Source organism: Crinia signifera, chromosome 4 (genome assembly GCF_055691185.1).
Source record: "Crinia signifera chromosome 4, ASM5569118v1, whole genome shotgun sequence".
Lineage (NCBI taxonomy): Eukaryota > Metazoa > Chordata > Amphibia > Anura > Myobatrachidae > Crinia > Crinia signifera.
This window is the reverse complement of record NC_139220.1, coordinates 27,597,691-27,619,077: the sequence shown is the minus strand read 5'-3', so window position 1 is coordinate 27,619,077 and position 21,387 is coordinate 27,597,691. Positions and strand designations below refer to the sequence as shown.

Genomic DNA, 21,387 nt, shown 5'->3' with positions numbered 1-21,387 from the left:
GTTACTGGCAGAACCAATCAATTCTAATTTAAGTGGAGTACCACTGAGGCACTCCATGGTCAGGGATATCATTGAGGCACTCCATGGTCAGGGATATCATTGAGGCATTACATGGTCAGGAATATCACTGAGGCATTACATGGTCAGGAATATCACTGAGGCATTACATGGTCAGGAATATCACTGAGGCATTACATGGTCAGGGATATCACTGAGGCACTCCATGGTCAGGGATATCACTGAGGCACTCCATGGTCAGGGATATCACTGAGGCATTACATGGTCAGGGATATCACTGAGGCACTCCATGGTCAGGGATATCACTGAGGCACTCCATGGTCAGGGATATCACTGAGGCACTCCATGGTCAGGGATATCACTGAGGCACTGCATGGTCAGGGATATCACTGAGGCACTGCATGGTCAGGGATATCACTGAGGCACTCCATGGTCAGGGATATCATTGAGGCATTACATGGTCAGGAATATCACTGAGGCATTACATGGTCAGGGATATCACTGAGGCACTCCATGGTCAGGGATATCACTGAGGCACTCCATGGTCAGGGATATCATTGAGGCATTACATGGTCAGGAATATCACTGAGGCATTACATGGTCAGGGATATCACTGAGGCACTCCATGGTCAGGGATATCACTGAGGCACTCCATGGTCAGGGATATCACTGAGGCACTCCATGGTCAGGGATATCACTGAGGCACTGCATGGTCAGGGATATCACTGAGGCACTCCATGGTCAGGGATATCATTGAGGCATTACATGGTCAGGAATATCACTGAGGCATTACATGGTCAGGGATATCACTGAGGCACTCCATGGTCAGGGATATCACTGAGGCACTCCATGGTCAGGAATATCACTGAGGCACTCCATGGTCAGGGATATGGCTGAGGCACTCCATGGTCAGGAATATCACTGAGGCACTCCATGGTCAGGGCTATCACTGAGGCACTCCATGGTAAGGGAGATCGCTGAGGCACTCCATGGTCAGGGATATCGCTGAGGCACTCCATGGTCAGGGATATGGCTGAGGCACTCCATGGTCAGGGATATCACTGAGGCACTCCATGGTCAGGAATATCACTGAGGCACTACATGGTCAGGGATATCACTGAGGCACTCCATGGTCAGGAATATCAAGAGGCACTCCATGGTCAGGGATATCACTGAGGCACTACATGGTCACGAATATCACTGAGGCACTCCATGGTCAGGGATATTGCTGAGGCACTACATGGTCAGAAATATCACTGAGGCACTGCATGGTCAGGAATATCACTGAGGCACTCCATGGTCAGGGCTATCACTGAGGCACTCCATGGTAAGGGAGATCGCTGAGGCACTCCATGGTCAGGGATATCGCTGAGGCACTCCATGGTCAGGGATATGGCTGAGGCACTCCATGGTCAGGGATATCACTGAGGCACTCCATGGTCAGGGATATCACTGAGGCACTCCATGGTCAGGAATATCACTGAGGCACTCCATGGTCAGGAATATCACTGAGGCACTCCATGGTCAGGAATATCACTGAGGCACTCCATGGTCAGGGATATCACTGAGGCACTCCATGGTCAGGAATATCACTGAGGCACTACATGGTCACGAATATCACTGAGGCACTCCATGGTCAGGGATATCACTGAGGCACTCCATGGTCAGGGCTATCACTGAGGCACTCCATGGTCAGGGCTATCACTGAGGCACTCCATGGTCAGGAATATCACTGAGGCACTCCATGGTCAGGAATATCACTGAGGCACTCCATGGTCAGGGATATCACTGAGGCACTCCATGGTCAGGAATATCACTGAGGCACTACATGGTCACGAATATCACTGAGGCACTCCATGGTCAGGGATATTGCTGAGTCACTCCATGGTCAGGAATATCACTGAGGCACTCCATGGTCAGGGATATCACTGAGGCACTCCATGGTCAGGGATATCACTGAGGCACTCCATGGTCAGGGATATCACTGAGGCACTCCATGGTCAGGAATATCACTGAGGCATTCCATGGTCACGAATATCACTGAGGCACTCCATGGTCACGAATATCACTGAGGCACTCCATGGTCACGAATATCACTGAGGCACTCCATGGTCACGAATATCACTGAGGCACTCCATGGTCACGAATATCACTGAGGCACTCCATGGTCACGAATATCACTGAGGCACTCCATGCTCTGACAGACTTCATGATAAGGAATATCAGATACTGTAGGCATTCCTTGATCAGAAATACATCTGAGGCATTCCATGATCAGGAATATCACTGAGGTATCCATGCTGGGAGGCACTCAATGATCAATAAGTTCACTCAGGTAAGTAGGGTGTTGTATATAGTAATCATTACTTAAGATGATGCTGACTTTTATTCATATGCAAGTGCTGAAATAGAAGTCAGCATTACCAGCTGTATAAACATTGAACCTATCACTTGACAAGTTCTGACCTACATTACCAACGTTTTATGTGCTACAGGTTTATGTATGTACTAATTCTATTGCATTGCTTTATATATTGGACCTTATTCTGATTGATTCGGTCCTCCGTGCATTCGCAAGGAGGACCGATGGTGTGCAGACGCATTTATGCACATTCTGTTCGCCGGGTGCACGCATCCTACACAGCGGGCAGGGGGCGGAGAAGGGCGGGGGGCACCGGGCAGCCCCATTAGCATATGGGAACGCTGGGTGTTCTCATGCTAGTGAGGCCGTGACGTGGGTGTGGGGGGCTGGCAGCTGACATCACCGGATGACCGCCCTGTCCTTGCACAGGGTGCCCGCAGTTTAAAGTCACCATATAAGTGTCTCTGAACTGCCAGCGCTGGGGAAATCATTTGACGGTGGCGGATTATGTAAATCGTCCATTTGCAGGCGTGAGTGTGTGTGTGTGTGTGTGTGGGGGGGGGTTTGTGCGTGCAAGGGGGGGGGGGGGCGGCGGCTGACGGACTCGCAAGGCTGTGAATTTCGCAGTCTTGCGAGTCAATCAGAATAAGGTCCATTGTGTCTGATGATGCTGTGTAAAGTGAGCTCACAGGTCACCATGCAGTTCCCAGTGACAGATTGCAGGGTATGACTGATATGTGGCACCGTTGTAGTCTATGTAATTGGGGAAGTGGAAGCAATCATCCTAAGTCCTGTAATAACTCTCCTTTCCATGCCAGCAAGTAGCTTATTTCCCCTCCCATAACATAAAGCAGATGTTGGAGTTTGCTCAGGAGCAGAATCTAGAGCGGGCACGGGAATGAGCAGAGACACTGAGCGGTATGATGGATGGTGAGCGGAGCGCTGTGCGTGTACCCGGTAAGGAATGAATCCATCACGCTTGGTCCTCAGATAATTAGACAGGTTGCCGTATTTGCAGTATTCCACAATAACCATAAGGGGACCTAAAATGACAATCACATTAGTTATACATTTAAGTATCGTCATATTTACATTTATAGTTATTACACCACTCCCACATATGCTCCAGACATCACATGTTACAAGCAAATTGCATTCCCACCAAGGACATATCTGTATGGAGTTTGTATGTGCTTCCTTGCATGGGTTTCCTCTGTGTGGTCCGGTTTCTTCCCTCAATCCAAAAACTGTAAACATACTGGTAGCTAAATTTTATTCAACCCTAGTGTGTGTGCGTGTGTACACATACCTCCCAACTGTCCCGGTTACAGCGCGAGAGTCCCGCTATTTGGAGACTGCCCCGGTGTTGCTCTCGCGGCTGGCAATGTCTCGCGGACAGTTGACGGGAGTCGGAGATCAGGGCTGCTCTGCTCTGAGAGCGCACAGCATCTTTTCAGTGCAGGGAGGGAGGGAGGGAGGGAAAGAGGGCAGGAAGGGGGCCGAGGGCTGCCCAGCGGCCCGAATTAAGGGTGAGAAAAGTATGTGTACATGTACATTTGTTGTTGTTAATAATAATATTTCTCCTTTACACTTAAACATGGACTACAGAAACAACAGGACATCAATGGTGATGTCACCCACTATACAAGGGGGGTCCAACCAATCAGAGGCAATGTGCCAAAAAGTAGTAAGACAAAGAGCCGATTCCATGCCAAAACACTAGTGCCCCATTTTTAAATGGGTTGGGGCTTAGCACATTGATGCAATGCTTTTTAGCATCTTTACTTTAAACTAGCAGCCCATTTAATATATTTATAACACCTTGTGACATTTATTTTAACTTTAGCAACCCATTTAAGCACTACAAATGCCAATTAGATATTTCCCTATTATTCTTACAACACTCAATTGCTGGCTAAGCCTACAGCTGAGTCCCCAGTGACTAAAATAACTTACTAGCCTAGGAAAGAAGCTGGTCCAATAGGGTGAGGCACTGGAGAGAGCAGCATAAACACACCCCTGAGGAGCTGAAATAAAGATGGCCACTAAAAGGGTCCTCCCTGGCATCTCCTTTTATAATTTCATACAAACAGGGCTGGGTTTGCCAAGGTGGTCAGAACACTCCGCTGTGTGTCAGTGTGGCAGGGGCAGCTGGAAGAACAGCTATGGATAACAGAGCCCACAGTGATTGAGCTCTACTCTGCTGTGTGCTGGCACAGGAGGGAAGTGGCAGTACCACGGGTGCATCTCATTAAGAAAAGAACCGCATGCGGCTCAAGAGCCACGGGTTGGCCACCCCTGCACTATAATATCAGGGTCAGAGCCTGTGACCAATCTCCGACTATGACCCCCTTTTTCACACTTGCGTCAGGAGGAGGGGGTGAGCATGGCAGGTCTCCAGGGAAATTTCTGCACCCACTGGCGGATAGGAAAAGTATAGTCTATGGGTGCAAGGCATGTGGTGCGGGTCCCCCTGGACCAAGGGTTCCATCTGCACCACACTGCAACCATTATAGGTTCGACCACGACTATTGCACCTTGAGAAATCATACTTTAAGGGAGTGTTGAAAAGAAGCCATAAGTAAGGTGGGTACCACACAGTGGCCACCAGTACTCTCACCCACAGTGTGTGGTCCTACTCTATGGCCCCTGCTTCTGGCTAGCCAGGTGCCTGGAACAGTGAAGCCTGTGAGCCCCGCTCCCCTGCTGTGTATGTATGCATACCTCCCAACTATCCCCCTTTCCGCTGGAACGTCCCATTTTTTGGGGACGTTCCCACGTCCTACCCAGGACCAGCAGCGTCCTGCGGCGGGGATGGGGGGGGCGGGCAGTTGGGAGTCCCCGCAAGCAAAGGGGCAGCAGCGATAAAATGGGGACACGGCCTCGCGTGAGTGACACAATGTGAAGGCCACGCCCCCTCACCATGAGGTCACAACCCCAAATTTCATCCGTGTGGCTACACCACGCACGGAACGTCCCGCTAGACCACCATGGGATGTTGGGAGGCATGATGTATGCGCATGTTCACATACAAAGGCAGAGCAGGCAGTATAAAAGTATTTACAAGGTTAAATAAAGCTGAAGTTCATGATCTGAAACTTCTTGTATTTAACTTTTTGTGCCACAAATAATTGGAAACTTCGTATCATGCTGTCCGTCTGTAGCCATAACCCAGTCAGTTCCATACAGAATATAAAATACAGAACTAATAGACATTCCCTGCGGAACATTCTTACTTTTCTGGAGACACGGAGAACAATGAGTTATAGGTGAGTTATCAAACGCAGCTGCCTCTATTTATCTTCTAATGTTTCCAGCGTAAATACTGCGCCTCAATAGTCAAGTGATGACTAATGTGCTAGATATGTACAAAATAGACCACTCATCCCATCAGCAATGTGAGAGATTCCTTCAAAACTATTTTTCAAAAATGGAATGGGCTTTTTCCCGGCTCACAATAACTTTCCTGTGACTCACAGCTGCAGTTCCAAATGTCGGGTTCTAAGGCTTTTCCATCTAAGAATAAAGGTCCATACACATTGGGCGACTATGCCCAGCGTGTATGGACAGCGATGATGTCAATCACCGCTGCGGGTAAAGCTGCTCAGTGCATACACACTGCCCGTCACCGAAGGAGTGGGGAGGACGGCGTTGCATAGCGTAGATCTGTACAAATCCGTCTTCAAAGCCGCTCATCTGCTGGTAATACCAGCAGATGAGCGGCTTTCCCGGCGATGTTGCGGGAGCGCGCAATACCGTCAACCTAGTCAGATTGCTTAGAAAATAGCACAAATTAGACCAATCAGATTTTGTCTAACATTTCTCTATTGCATCCTAGAAAATGTTAGAAAGAATTTGATTGTTGCTATGGGCAACATCACCTCACCTCCTTTAATTTTTAGAAGCTTTAGTACTATAGAATCGCCATCGACCACCATTCGGCATCTGACAGAAGGGGGCAGGCACGCACAAGACACTCCCCGTTCTGTTGGAGCCCGTTGCTGTCTGCAGCCCCCTCTAACCCTGCCCGTCTCCCTGAAGCCGGAGACGGGAAGGGAAACCACTCCCCACTGCTGTGCCATGCTGGTGCATCCCAGTCAGATGGAGTGCCTGACCGCCAGCCTGCGGCAGCTCAGGGGATCTGGCGGTTCCTCAGGCTGACTGGTAGGCGCACGATCTGTATGTTTACCCCAAGTACATTGGCATTTGCAAAAATTGACCCCTCATTTAATGGGAACATATAGTTTTCGTTATGGTGTTTATGTCCACCACCTGACAACATTCATTTATTATAAATGAAACAGAATAATTAAAAAAAAATTGGGACACATTAGGGGAAATGTAATAGGATGAGAGATTCAGAAAATGACAGATTTGGGGCCAGATTCTCTAAGCTTCAAAAGTGATAAATTGGAGAGTGATAAACCACCAGCCAATCAGCTCCTGTCTGACATTTTTCAAACATGGCAGGTAGGAGCTGATTGGCTGGTTGTTTATCACTCTCCATTTTATCACTTTTGAAGCTTAGAGAATCTGGCCCTTAGTAAGAAATCTCCAGTTATTTTTAAAGCGGCAATCATTTACACTGCAAAACCAGTTTGATATTGCAGTGTAAATGATTGCTGCTTTAAAAAAAAACCTGGAGATTTCTTACCAAATCTCTCACTTTCTGAATATCTCATCCTATTAAATTTCACCCCTTGTTTTCACCACAGATCAGAACTAAGGGCACGTAACAAAATAAGAGTTGATCTGCATCAGAGTAGAATACATTGACTTTTTGTATTTCTGATTAAACATTTGTCCTGAGCGTATAACTGGTTAGTAGCACGAGGTGCTCACAGTGATATCACAGCATGCTCATCTGTGCTTATGGTAACCTTACATGCTGTCAATACACCGCAGAACATCTGTGTAATATACCAAAGCTACAATTGTAACAACATTGATAGGTGTGTAGTAAAACAAGTCATTTATCACAGCATAGCTTCACACACTGATATGTGCCTGATAATGCACAATGCTGTATTTCATCTGTGCTATCTCAGGAATTCCCAGAATGCAGCTCCTGTGAACACACTATAAATCTGACAGTAAATTGGAGCTGGCACAGATACCGCTGGGCAGTCCGTCATGTTGAGGCAGTGGGTGCCACATTCTAAGTTAAGGTCAAGCTGTAATTTTAAAAATACAATATAAGAAGGAATATCGGGAAATCTAAGAGGTATATATGATTATAGGAGGCTGATTCTGAGAGGGGAGCAAACCCAAAGAGAAGAGAGGAACTTTGTATCTGGTGACAGCCATGCTGTAATGCAGGGGGCGCAAATACATGTATCTTATCATTCTGCTTTACTCCCAAGTCAGAAGCAGGCCCTTAGTTCACCAGCACAGATAGATATATCCAGGGCCGCCGACAGAGGGGTGCTGTTGGTACAGCTTTCCCAGCCCCCGGCCTCTTGAAGGGCCCAGGCAGCTCATTTTGTCCACCGCAAAACCCCCCCCCCCCACTGCCTCCACTGTGCTGCCTGCGCTGCTTCGTACTTGTACCATTAGCCAATCAGAGCGGCTGCCGGTGCACGAGCTCTGATTGGTTTACCAGCCGGTACTTCATTTTAATTGGCCGCCGGTGTCCTGCATTAAAGAAGCCTGTGCTTCATTCAGTGCACAAAGCAGCACTGGCCGTACAATGGAGGCAGGGGGGGCGGGGGGGAGGGTGTTTGCGGTGGGCAAAGTGAGCTGGCCGGGCCCTTCAAGAGGCCGGGGTTGGGAAAGCTGCAGTAAGTGAAGGGAGGTGGGGGGGGGGGGGGGGCTTATAATCTATATTCCCTATCTATTTTCCCTATTACACACACACACTTCTTTTCTTGGGTTGATTTCTTTTGGGAGGCAATTAGCCTACCAGTATATCTTTGGAATGTTGGAGGAAACCAGAGTACTCGGTGAAAACCCACACAAGCACGGGAAGAATATACAAACTCCACACAGTTAGGGCCATGGTGGGAATCAGTGCCATGACCTCAGTGCTGTGAGGCAGTAATGCTAACCATTACACGGTCAATAGTAATAATTTGAATAAATTGCATTTATATTGATGTATAAAGCTACAAATAAGTGTTCAGAAGGAAGTAAATGTAAGGGCAGACTAACACAGACTTGAAATGGTGCATCAGTGGGCCCTAGGTCTGTAGGGGATTTGGTCAGCATCCTGGCAGTCAGTATTTCGTTAATATATTGACACCGGCAACACCAACGCTGAAACTATATCGGGAATATCGCCGCTGGTATTCCGACATCGGGCATCCCGATTGGTGAGTATGCGGGGCAGTCTAACTTTTGTCCGATGACGGGGGGTAGGGTTAGGCTGTATTGAGGGGAAGGTTATGGTTAGGCTGCAGGAAGGGTTAGGGTAAGGCACTTACAAGAGGGGGTTAGGCTATGGGGTGGGGGCAATAGCGAGGAGGGTTAGCCGGGATCCTCTGTATCTGGATACCAGGGTCGGCCTTTTGACCTTCGGCATGCGCATCCCCACCACTGGGATATCGTCACACAATACCCCATAATGACAACGTGAAATACGTTTTTGGGAGATATTTTTGCAAATGTACTGAACACTCACCATTGGCTTTAGTACAAGCCCCCAGTAAGTTGACTACATTGAGGTGGTTTCCAATGTGAATAAGAATCTTCAGCTCTGACATCAGAGCTTTGTGCTCGCTGGCAGTGGCGCCCTCTGAAACAGACACAAAATGCACTTGTTAAAAGTTAAAACAACTACATACTACATAATACTACATACCTGTAGCAATGCTGTTCATCACCAACAGAGGTCAGTGTTGCAGGCAGTGCGTGTGCTTTAAAGGACTTCTAAAATCAGGCAAGGCCATTTATAAGAACAAATGCACAGACCTTAATTTGGGCAAAGGTTCCACTTGTTGTACAAGAAGTACTCATATACAGGAAGTGCTGCAGCAGCCATTGTTCAATATTAGTTGCAGGTAGTAAACACACACTTCTGCAGCTCTCCAGAGTCCTTTGGTCATATGCATGTAGACCATACTTGCCTACTTTTCAAAGCTAGTTTCAGGAAGAATATAGTTGGTGGTAGAAATTTTGCACAGCCCCCCATTGAAGGGGCGTGGTATGCTCCACCCAAAGGGTGTGTCTAGCTTAATATATGGAGAGATTGTGAAAAGAGATTATAAACGTGGCACCTAGAAGCATGGGTGTGTACTGCTACATCTGAGAGGGATCTTGTAAAATTACTTATATCCAAACGTAGATGATCCCCAAAGCAGTTAGAAAGAGCTACTCTACTTGGTAAAGTGCTGGGAAATGGTGCTGATGATTCAGTGTAAATATATCTGTCTCTCATTCCTTTCCCCCCCAAAATGTAACAGTGTAATGTGGGCTAGTTGACATGAGGGAGATTGCTAGACTAATGAGGGAGAGAGGGAGATTGCTGCTATTTCAGAGAGTCTCCTGCAGAATGCAGGAGGGGAGGTAACTATGATGTAACAGTGTAATGTGGGCTAGGTGACATGAGGGAGATTGCTAGACTAATGAGGGAGAGAGGAAGATTGCACCTATGTCAGGGAGTCTCCTGCAGAATGCAGGAGGGTAGGCAACTATGCTCTGATCACTAACACAGATTCAGTAGTGCCATCCAGTAGACAAATACCTTTTAACATCTTCACTGCCACAGTCTCACAGCTGCTGCTCTTGCTGATCCCAAAAGCCGACGCTTCAACGACTTTGCCAAAAGCTCCATGACCCAGGACTTTGCCTATAACATGAAACATGATAATCACCTGATGACAAGCACAGGCACATGCAGGTTTATCTGTATGACAACACAGGGAAGTGCCATTCTGCACAGATGACGGCCTGCTGTACTATATTAACCGTTTGCAATGCAAATAGTCTAGTTTAAATGTTTCAATTAATTGTAAACATTTTTTTTTAATTATTATTAAAAAATGGTCCACATTGAATGTTGAACGATGTTAATGTTTTTATTTTAAAGTGTCTCACCATTGGATCTGCTACTAGCGCTAAGGCTGTTGAGCCTGACTAGACGCTGGACTTGAAAGGGTTAATAATATGAAATAGGGTTAACACTATTCCATACTATTGCTTTCAGGGTATTTGGCGCAAAAAAAGTTTAACTACATTTTATTTTTACAAGATTGACATTTGTACAACCCCCCCCCAAGCATTTAAACAGTGCAGTAAGGTGGCCCCCACACACACACCATGCGGTCCAACCCGACTAGGATTCTGCCCAGCTAACATTCAGTCACACCTGAGCTGGCCAGAACATCTGTGTGCCAGTAATCACTGGGGCCACCTACAATGTATGGTCTTCTCTTATTGGCTGCAGATGTATACCACATCAAGGTCTGGCTGCAGAACTGGTGGGTAAGTGATAGGACCAAACCACAGGAATGTCCAATGTGTAGCTACAGTACGTTTAACCAATAAACCCCAGTGGACTAATACATTGTGGTCGGGAAGCCAATTGACCAATGAGGAGGGGATGATGTTGTCTCACCAAGCCTCAGTCTGTCTCGTGGAAACTCCCATTTGCTGGAATCATAAGGTAGATATTCGCACTGCTCCTCCAGGGGCACCTCTCCGGGGTCCATGATGATGGACAGGTAGCCGGTCTTTATATCTCCGTGGCTGGGCTGCAGACAGAGGAATAATAGGTTGGTTGTATAAATGTTGTTACTTAAATATATAAATGAGTGTTTCGCGTATATATTGCGCTGTATTTGCTGTTCATCCTGTTATCTGTTGCCCTGTGCATAGTGATAGTGTTTGCTATAGGTTGGTCTATTCCTCTGGTTATCCGTCTAGGACTCAGGCATGTCCAAACTATGGCCCTCCAGCTGTTGTGAAACTACAAGTCCCATCATGCCTTGCCACAGTTTCGCTATTAGGGAATGCTAAAATTATGGCAAAGCATGCTGGGATGTGTAGTTTCACAACAGCTGGAGGGCCACAGTTTGGACATGCCTGGTAGGTTGACAGTCTTTAGGTAGAACACTATTGGTCGACAGGCATTAGGTCAACAAATGAAAAGATCAACATGGTCAAAATGACAACACAAGCAAAAATTTGACGTGAGAAAAGGTCGACATGAGTTTTTCAGGTTTTTTTTTTTAAACTGGCTTCTTCATACTTTCAATCCCAGTAGGCATAGAGGAAGAATAAAATACTGCCCCGAAGGTGTCCATGTCGTCCTATGTCGACATAGACATAAAAAAAGCAAAAACTCATGTTGACTTTTTTCCCATCATTATAGATGTACAACAAAGACATGACTGTTGTGAATGACAGTTATTAGCATGGGTGGATTCAGGGGGGGGGGGCACCCGGGCATGTGCCCCCCCCCCCCCCCCTGTCATTTCAGACATAGCTCATTTTGTAGCTGAGGACCAGGGCTTTCCAATGAGCCTAGCCTTGTGTCGCTAGCTCCCCAGGAACCAGAGATATCGCCTGGCAAACTGGAACATTTTCCCCATAGGATAACATGGGACCCGTTAATTCCGACCCCCACCCGAATCCGACGGCTGCCGGTTCCACCCCTGGCATCATAGAAGCTCGTTGATCTCATTTGAACCCAAATCGCTGGGCCTTCAATTTGATATCAGATTGGTCCATATGGGTCAATTGGTTCCGGAGATATTGCGGGTAAACAGATTTATTTTTATTTTTATGTAATTTCATGGCTGCTCATGTTCTTTGAAGGCAGATTACTCTGGAACCAAATGGTCCAATTTCACGGGACCAAAATCATTCGAAGCCCACTTAAAAGTTCAATATGGGTGGTTTTCTCTCCCCCTCACACCAGAAAATGCAGGGACTAGGCTGGTGTAAAAGAGACCAACTCGAGAATGCATTTTCTGGTGTGAAAGGGGTATTATTTCAAATAGCCGAGATTTGTAGTACTCTGAATACAGCCAGGTAGCCTGCTGCTCAATGGCTGTCACTTCTGCCTGGCGGCAGCTGTGCCCCAGTTGCCACGGGCATGTATTCCCCCTTGGCAATGAGCATGTAATCCCACATGGCAACCAGCATGGAACCCCTGGCAATGAGCATAGAACCCTTGCAATGAGCATGTAGGTAAGCAGCACTTATGTAGCATAGTTTTGTAAAAGCATTATGGTGTTTGGCATTATACGTAATGGACATTATGGTGTGTGGCTTAACATGTAATAGACATTATGGTGTAAATTTTTAATGTGCGCCTTTGGCGCGTAATATCCCTGTTTATGAAGCATGTTGTGAATCTTTGGCTTAATCTGTGCGGCATTATGTTAATTTTGGCTCAATCCATTTGTCATCGTGTGTAAGGTACTGTAAGTATAATGGGGTCTAGTATTTTGTTGCATAATGTGTAGAAGTTGTATATCAGGGACGTGCAGTCAGGGGAGGCAGGGGAGGCAGTGCCTCCCCTGTAATAATTGATTAAAAAAACATAAAAAGATATTTATAACACATATATTGTGTAATAAATATCTTATTTGTATTTTTTCAATAAATTATGGAGGTGAGACACTGTGTGGGGAGGCTGTAAGGCAGCGGGAGCTGTGCCTCCCGCTGACCATTGAAAACTGTCAGCAGCGGGGGGCAAGGCTAAGCCATGGGGAGCAAAAGTGGCTGCAAAGCCCATTGAAAATCAATGGGGAAGCGGCATCTACACATCTGCCTCAGTGACAGGGAAGTCACTGAGGCAGATGTGATAGGACAGCGGATCAGGCTGTCACACACTGACAGCCTATCCGCTGTCACTGAGTGCAGTGTGGGAACATGTGGTGCTGGCGGTACCCTGCAGTGCCTGCCCTTGCCCTCCCTCCCTCTCCGGTTATCCCTGCTAAGTGATTGTATTGCTGGCGGTGGCAGCGATGGGAACCCTGCAGCGCCGCCATTCCCCTCCCTCCCCCGCTCGTCCTGGTTTCTGTGCTGGCGGGCGCCGCTGCTTCTGTCAAGCTATGACAGACAGCGGCGCTGGGGAACTGGACAGCGGCGCTGGGGAACTGGACAGCGGCGCTGGGTAACTATACAGCGGCCGTCCTTCCCCTCCCTCCCCCGCTCGTCCTTGCTTCTGTGCTGCCGGGCGCCGCTGCTTCTGTCAAGCTATGACAGACAGCGGCGCTGGGGAACTATACAGCGGCCGTCCTTCCCCTCCCTCCCCGCTGGGGAACCCTGCAGTTCCCATCCTTCTGCTTCCTCCCCGCTGGGGAACACTACAGTGGTTTTGGTCAGCACACAGCTGCAGCAGCAGAGAACTCAGCAGGAGGGAAGTCTGCCGGCAGACGTTTTCGATTCATGGTCAGTGAGCATCTGGTGATAAGGTAAAAACCCTTTCCAAACCCTCAAAGACCCCCACACCCATCGTCCATACAGAGGGTATCCTGGTTTACAGGACCCTTACCATCCTCATTGCAGGACGTTATTCTCGGCACTACCTTGCCCTTCTTTAAGTACTAACATTCGTCCCATTAGCAGGAGCTGAATCAGGCCCCTACACCAATCGTCCATACAGCGGGTATACTGGTTTACAGGACCCTTATTATCCTCATTGCAGGACTTTATCTTTGGCACAATTTTGGCCCCCGTTTTTTAGTACAACATTTGTTCTATTAGCAGTAGCTGAATCAGGCCCCTGTGGAATTTTTTATATATTTTATATTTTTTCTCAATATTTTTCTATGTTTCATGTTTGTATGTCTAGTTTATGTATACCGGTATTAGGAGACACTCCCATTTTATTCCTTTAAGTGTATCTTATAGATGATCAACACTGTATTTTGCACAAATTAATAAAATATTTGTATGCTTTGCCAAAGAGGTGTCACTTGTTAATTGTTATTTAGCAGTAGGGATTGCGCACTTACATCCTATCCCCCCCCCCCCCCCAACACTACAGTGCCCGTCCTTCCCATTCCTCCTTTGGTCCCTGCTTAAGGGACTCTTACCAAGCTGTGGCTTCTCCCATTACTCAAAAGCACTGGAAGCCAGGGTGATGGGGCTCAGTGCACCTGCAGCCCCTGTCATGGCTGTTGTATGCAGGTGAGGAGCTGACCCAGCATTAATGCATGCATGGCTGTCCCGGCTAACCTACCTCTACACATCACCTTGTGAGGAGTGCTGACGCCAGCAAACCACACATCTGGAGGAACAGGTCCAGCCACATTCAAGTCTAAAAATGGTAAATCATAATGTGATATGGGCAGTACGGTGTGTGGCATAGTGTGATATGGGCATTACAGTGTGTGGCATAATGTGATATGGGCATTACAGTGTGCGGCATAATGTGTTAGGGGCATTACATTACAATTATGTGGCTACGTCCCTTCCCCATGAAGCCACACACTTAAAATGTTTTCACTATGGGGGGGCACCAATTCCCTTTCCGGTGCAGGGTACCAAAATGTCTAGTTAGGGCACTGGCGGTACCCATTCCCCTTTCGCAAAAGCGCCTGCCTCACCTGTCATTAACCTCACCGCACGTCACTGTTGTATATGGTGTGGTACACTACACTCAAGGACACGCCCCCTTTTGAGTGGCCACACCCCCTTTCCACAGAGCCTGTCTTCGGCGCGTTCACAGTTACATCCTACACTTTTGTCGCCAAGGTGGGCCTGTGTACTATAAACGCCAGGGCCTATTTGTAATCCCATTCCCACCCTCTCTCTGCTCTCCTCTCTCTTGCCGCTCTCTTAGCATGTACACTGGCACCACTAGCACCCCCCCTCCCAAACCCTCTCCCATCATGGTGCCACCCCTGTCATTTTCTCCTGGATCCGCCCCTGGTTATTAGGATAATAATAATAATAATAATTATAATAATAATAACAATAACAAAAACACAATAAAAAAGCCATTTGCTTAAATTTGTGATACAGAAATAAATTATAGAAATAAATATAATAAACTGTCCAATGGTATGTTGCTGTTTCCATAGCAAAATATGGGTAGTGCCTGGTGATACCACAGTCGTATACGGCTGATATTGGGGTCTGATGATGAGGGGTATTCCGTAATGCCAGGATGCAACCCCCAGAACTCCCCACTGAGGTTCCTGCTCTGTCCTCTAAAGCAGAGATTCTCAGCTTGTCATTTGCTACCACCAACAAGTCAAATTTGGAAGATTTCTTTAATTTGTTGAGTGCTGTGGTCAGTAATAGGGAAGCCAATCCTGGGCATTTTTTCAATCCCGGGATTGAAAAATACTCAATCCCGGGATTACCGGAATCCCGGGATTGGCATCCCTAGTTAGCAGGTGTGTCCCTGTACCCACCCCCACCCCGGCCGACCCGCACCTTTTTTACATTTACATTGGCAGGCGGGCAGCCGGGAGTGGAGGAAACGTCAATGGCTTTGGAGGTGCACAGTGCCTCCGGGCTTGTGCACCTCCTCCTCAGCAGCAGAAGAGGCGGGCGGGTGCAGAAGGGGCGGGTGAAGGAGATGGGGAGGGCAAAGGAGAAGGAGCGGCCAAAGGACAAGGGGTGGGAGAAGGGGTGGGCGCAGGAACAGGGTGACAGCTGAGTGGGCTGTGTGGCCTGCGCAGCGTGACCTCATATGTCACGCTGTGCAGGCCACATGCCGGGGCCAGGAACAGCTGGGCAGCATCTGAGCGGGTGCTCAGATGCTGCCCGGCATTAGACTGCGCATGCGAGGGGTTGATTCAGGTTGGTTTGCATGTGGGGCAGATGTAACATGTTGAGGCAGATTTAACATGTGCAGAGAGAGTTACATTTGGGTGAGTTATTTTGTTTCTGTGCAGGGTAATACTGGCTGCTTTATTCTTACACTGCAATTTAGATTTCAGTTTGAACAAACCCCACCCAAAATCTAACTCTCTCTGCACGTTACATCTGCTCCACCTGCAGTGCACATGGTTTTGTCCATGAAAGAATGACCCCCATAGTTCACCATAAGAATGTCAGTAACATACCCTCTTGATATTACAGAAGATAAGTATGAGGAGGATCCAGAAGAAGACAGCAATTACACCAGTGCCAATGAGAATCACAATCTCAACATTGGTCTTGTCGTCAGACCCTAGAACAAGATGAAAAAGAACTAATGGTTATTAAAGCATTGAGCTTGGGATAAAAAAATGCAGGGAACCGAAAACCAAATGTACTGTAAGGGAACAATTTAGAATTTAAAATAAATGTTTGCAAACAGTAAACAAGAGCTAGCTATACAGTATATATCAGTAAAGAATACAAGTCAGTCATACATATACAGTGATACTTTATTTAAAATATTTAACATAGGATACATATACTAATTATATGCCAACAATTTTTTGGGGGATTTTGAGATTTTATTTTCTGATTCTCTATATCAAAAAATAACCAAAACCTTCATTTATTTTTAAAAACTTTGCTTTTGTCCCTTTTACGATGATCAATAAATATTAAAACATTTTTGAATGACCATATAAGGGGAAGAGTAGGGGAGGGGGGGGGGAGCAAGTTGAACGTGTTTATCAAGATGGGATGGGCTTTAAACGTCGTTATCAGGGGCGATACAATGAGAGTATGATTGATTATATTTGGGGGCTGATACGAGAAACTCAATTCAATCACAACAGAAATACAATTAATTTCTAAACTCAAATCCATAACAAAAGTCTGTTTTATTTTTACAAACAATAAAGGTATGAATATAGGGACATTTTACGAAAATTTCAATGGCCCTTCAGCTGTTGTGAAACTACACATCACAGCATGCCTTGCCATAGTTTTAGAATTCCCTAAACTGTGGAAAGGCATGATGGGACTTGTAGTTTCACAACAACTGGATGGCCATTGTTTGGACATGCCTGCTCTACACCATACTCTGTACACACTACTGACAAACACTCCTGCCAACAATACAAAAGTGTCAGGAGCGTAATGAAAGGTGAGGTTGTAGTTTCCCCATTACTTATTGTACATAGATAGAAAACTGCACAAAGCAGAATGAAATAGAAAATGAAGTTACTGTTCTTTACACCTTCAACAGAAACGATGGCTGAGGAGTTGACACATCCCTTCCCATTGCAGGCCTTGCAGATATAGATCCCCGCGTCCTCCTCTCTCACTCGTTGGATGCTCAGCGTCTGGTTCTGTTCTCCTAGGACTATGCCTGTGCAACAAAATACAGTTTGGCAAATATTAGCGCTAAGATTTGTAACTGGGGGCCAGATGTATCAAGGCTCAAAAGTGATCAAGTGATCAAGGCAACAACCAGCCAATCATCTCCTGACTGTCTTTTTTCAAACCCAGCCTGTAATATGACTGTAACATGACAGTTAGGAGTTGACTGACTGGTTGTTTAATACCCTCGATGGATCAATGGTGTCTAGATCGGCCATGTTATGTCGAACGTGTCTAGTTAGATGCCTTAAGATAGTCAACAGGGTCTAGATCAGGGGTGTCCAAACTTTTTGCTACGAGGGCCAGATTTGGTGAAATGTAAATGTGTGGGGGCCGACCATTCAGCCTGACATTCTTTGAATCATTAATCACATCAAAATGGTCCCCCACTCTGCCCCCATTCACTCTATGTCCCCCAGCCTGCCCCACCTTTAGTGTCCTGTGCTGTGCTTCCCACATCTGATGCTCTGCCCGCTTCCAGCTGGAGACTGCGGGCTGCTTGAAATGACAGCAGGGGCCGCAATTGGCCCCCGGGCCTGACTTTGGACATGCCTGGTCTAGATGAACATTAACAAGTGTTAGACGCAAGCGTTAGGTCGATGGGAACGTGGTTGACTGACATATGGTCAACATGAGTTTTTCACATATTTTTGCTTTAGACCGACCTGGTTGATACCATCCAACTGGGCATAGAGTTAGACTATAATAGTATGCCGCATAGCGCGTGCCCAAAGCATGGTAAGCGTAGCGAGCCATGAGGGGACACAATTTGGTGTCCATGTTGACCTGTCTTCACAGTCACCAAAAAAATTTGATAAAACTCATGTTGACCTTGTGATTGTCGATCACCCTCCCATTGACCTAACACTTGCATCGTTACTGTCGATCTAGATGCTGTTAACGCTTTTGGTGTCTAACTAGACTGATCAACTAAGCGTGACACAATCGATCCGTTATACCATAATCATTGATGATACAGGGGAAATTCATGAAACTTTCTAGGGAGAAAGTTGCTCATCGCAACCAATCAGATTGCAGCTTCATTTATCCATCAATTATCCATAACTCCCAACTTTCAAATGCCGGTGATCGGGATGCCCAAAGAGAGGGTGTGGCTTATGATGGAGGGATGTGATCTCGCCGGATGCCGCTGCACAAGCCACGCCCCCTTTTCCAGTCACTATGCGGGCATGGCCAGAACTGTGTAAGCTGCTGGCCTTGCCCCAGCTCCTCTGCTTCACTGAATAGACTTTACTGAATCAACTGGACTGTCCCGTGAAAATCTGGACAGTTGGGAGGTGTGGTTTATCTAGTATGTTATACAATCTGATTGGTTGCAATTGACAATGCCTCCAGCTGTGCTCTTTAAGGGGCGCGATACATCTCCACGATCATAATCAATAGAATGTATTTTAAACTTGGCTGTCCATTGCATGACCTACGCCATGTATCTCTCTTGGGCCCTTATTCTGATCGGTGCGGCCGGAGCCGCATATGCGGCTCCGACCGCACAGACGAATCCCCGCCTTGCGTACGGATCGCCACCTCCGTCCGTACGCGGATATGTGGCGATCCGTATGAAAGTGGACGGGGATACGCCTCCTCCATGGTGGGAGCAGCCCCTGCATTCGATGGTCGCCGAACATCGAATGCAGGGCCGCACGCTCCACCAGGTCCCGCAACACAAGACCACACGGACACTTGTCCGTGTGAAATCTTGTATTGGGGCGGGCAGCTGACATCCGGCGATGTCAGCTGCCCGCCCCCTACACGCGCGTCATGGCCTCATTACCATGCATACGCCCCGCGTTTGCATGGGAACGCCCATGAAACGCGGGGCGTATGCATAGGGAAATGAGGCTAAGTAGCCCCTCACGCCCCTATCCGCCCCCTTTGCGGCGGTCAAAAAAAGTGTGCGGCGATTTCGCCTGCACATGCGCAGAGTGCCCTCTGCACATGCGCAGAGCGAAAACATCGGCGGAACGGCCGCATGCGGCCGTTTCCGAACCGATCAGAATAAGGGCCTTGATGCCTACTCTCTTTAGATTGATAGTTGTGTATCTGTTACTAACTAGATATAGAAATAATAATAATAGTAATAATAGTTTTATCAGTATACAACCAACTGTGACATTTATACTTTCTAAACCGCAAAGCATCATGGGAACACAATATATTTTTCCTATGATGGCATACCTGAGACCTCTTCAACTAGCTTGTTGTCTTTGTACCACAGGATGTTGGGGCTTGGAGTTCCATCCGCCTTACAACTCATAATCATGGAGTCACTGACATTCACCATCTTGTCAGTCAGGTTATATTGCAAGTGTGGGGCTTCCTGTGCTACAAAGCAAATTACATATTTTATATGAGCTACTTGTACCTCCTTAAGCATGTTTTCCATTAACGTCTGACCACTGAGGGTGGCTACACACAGGATGATTTTCCACTATAGGGGAAATGTAGAGACTCTTTCGAAGATTGCCCTTCTGGAAATTCTGCCCAGAAGGGCTCATGGACTGGTTAAGCCACCTGAAAACCTGACATACCAGCTCCACCTCCCAGCGCCGTTGATTGGCCAGCCTGCTAGGTCATGCCCAGCAACGTGTGGCCACAACCTGTGGTGCATGACCACAGCCCTTTACCATTTACATATGTGCAGTTGGTTGGATCAGCAGTGGTTAGTAACACGGCTACTTTGGTAACAAAAGGGGCAGATGTGTTAAGCCTGGGGAAGTGATAAAGAGAAAGTGTTGATGTAAACCAATAGTGGGCGACCTATTGACCCTCCACCTGATATACCCATAATCCAGATCTCCGACACTTAATCCGGTGACGCAAAATTGAAAGAGATCAGCTGTTCTTTTTGATTGTGCACCCGAGTTAGGGGTACATTTACTAAGATGGGATGTTGCCCATATCAACAAATCAGATTCTATCTATTATATTCTAGAAGGTGCAAACTAAATAAGAAGTAGACTCTGATTGGTTGCTATGGCCTATCTTCAATAGAACTCCCATCCATGTAAATGTATCCCTTAGGTGTGCATACACATTACAATTATTGTATCCAATATTGGATACAATATCGCTGTCACATTCCGTGAATCTGGTGAAGGACCAGCAGGAGTGTAGCGGAAGCTGGGTGCTTTGATATAGGGCGATTGCATATACAAGAGATCAGGATGAAACCAGTATTAAAGTTAAAGCTTTTAATGGAAAGAATCTGGCACACAATAATGATGGTGATGAAACAATGATGATATGGATGAAGATAAGGATGAAGAACTGAAGATGATGAAGCCAATGAGAATGAGGGTATTGCTGAATGAGGTCGTGGCTGCAGAGGACCAGGGATACTGGGCCACGGATGATAACCGTCGGGACGTGACGAAGGAGGATCACACCTTTGGGATGTTAGCCTTAATGTCCATTCAATCCCTATAGGCGGCAGTGAAGAGTCCGTGGTAGTAGGAATATTGCAGTGGACGACCAGCAAGGGTAGCGAGGAAGGGCTGCTTCACACGAAGAACGAGGAGTCAGGCTGTAGTTGGGAGTAGCTGCAGAATTGTCAGGAGATGCGCAGGGAGCTGCTATCTATCGGACAACATTGTACTGACTGCCGGTCTGGCCTGGCTTGTCAGTATTTATGTGCTGAGCTGTGCAATGATTGGCCGGGTTGATGACATGATGACTAGGCAGCGAGGAATAGGCTCTAGGAACCAACAAGATGGCCGCCGCCTGTATGGCGACACCATTCAGCCGGCAAGGAATACTACGCGGAGGCGCTGCAGCCGGCGCTGCAGCCGGCGCTCCCCAACCTGAGGCCCAGGAGTACTCGG

The 21,387-nt window shown here is 47.2% G+C and overlaps 1 protein-coding gene across 1 annotated transcript in view; it reads right to left on the bottom strand.

Moving 5' to 3' along the window:
• FLT4 (fms related receptor tyrosine kinase 4) overlaps positions 1-21,387 on the bottom strand; it is a 205,022-nt gene that overhangs the window by 43,890 nt on the left and 139,745 nt on the right. Inside the window, exons 14-20 of the mRNA XM_083181471.1 lie at positions 19,742-19,888; positions 17,403-17,534; positions 16,351-16,457; positions 10,935-11,070; positions 10,062-10,166; positions 9,000-9,113; positions 3,335-3,423 (exon numbers count right to left, since the gene is read on the bottom strand). Coding sequence (XP_083037597.1) covers positions 3,335-3,423; positions 9,000-9,113; positions 10,062-10,166; positions 10,935-11,070; positions 16,351-16,457; positions 17,403-17,534; positions 19,742-19,888 — 830 coding nt within the window. The remainder of the gene's footprint in view (positions 1-3,334; positions 3,424-8,999; positions 9,114-10,061; positions 10,167-10,934; positions 11,071-16,350; positions 16,458-17,402; positions 17,535-19,741; positions 19,889-21,387) is intronic.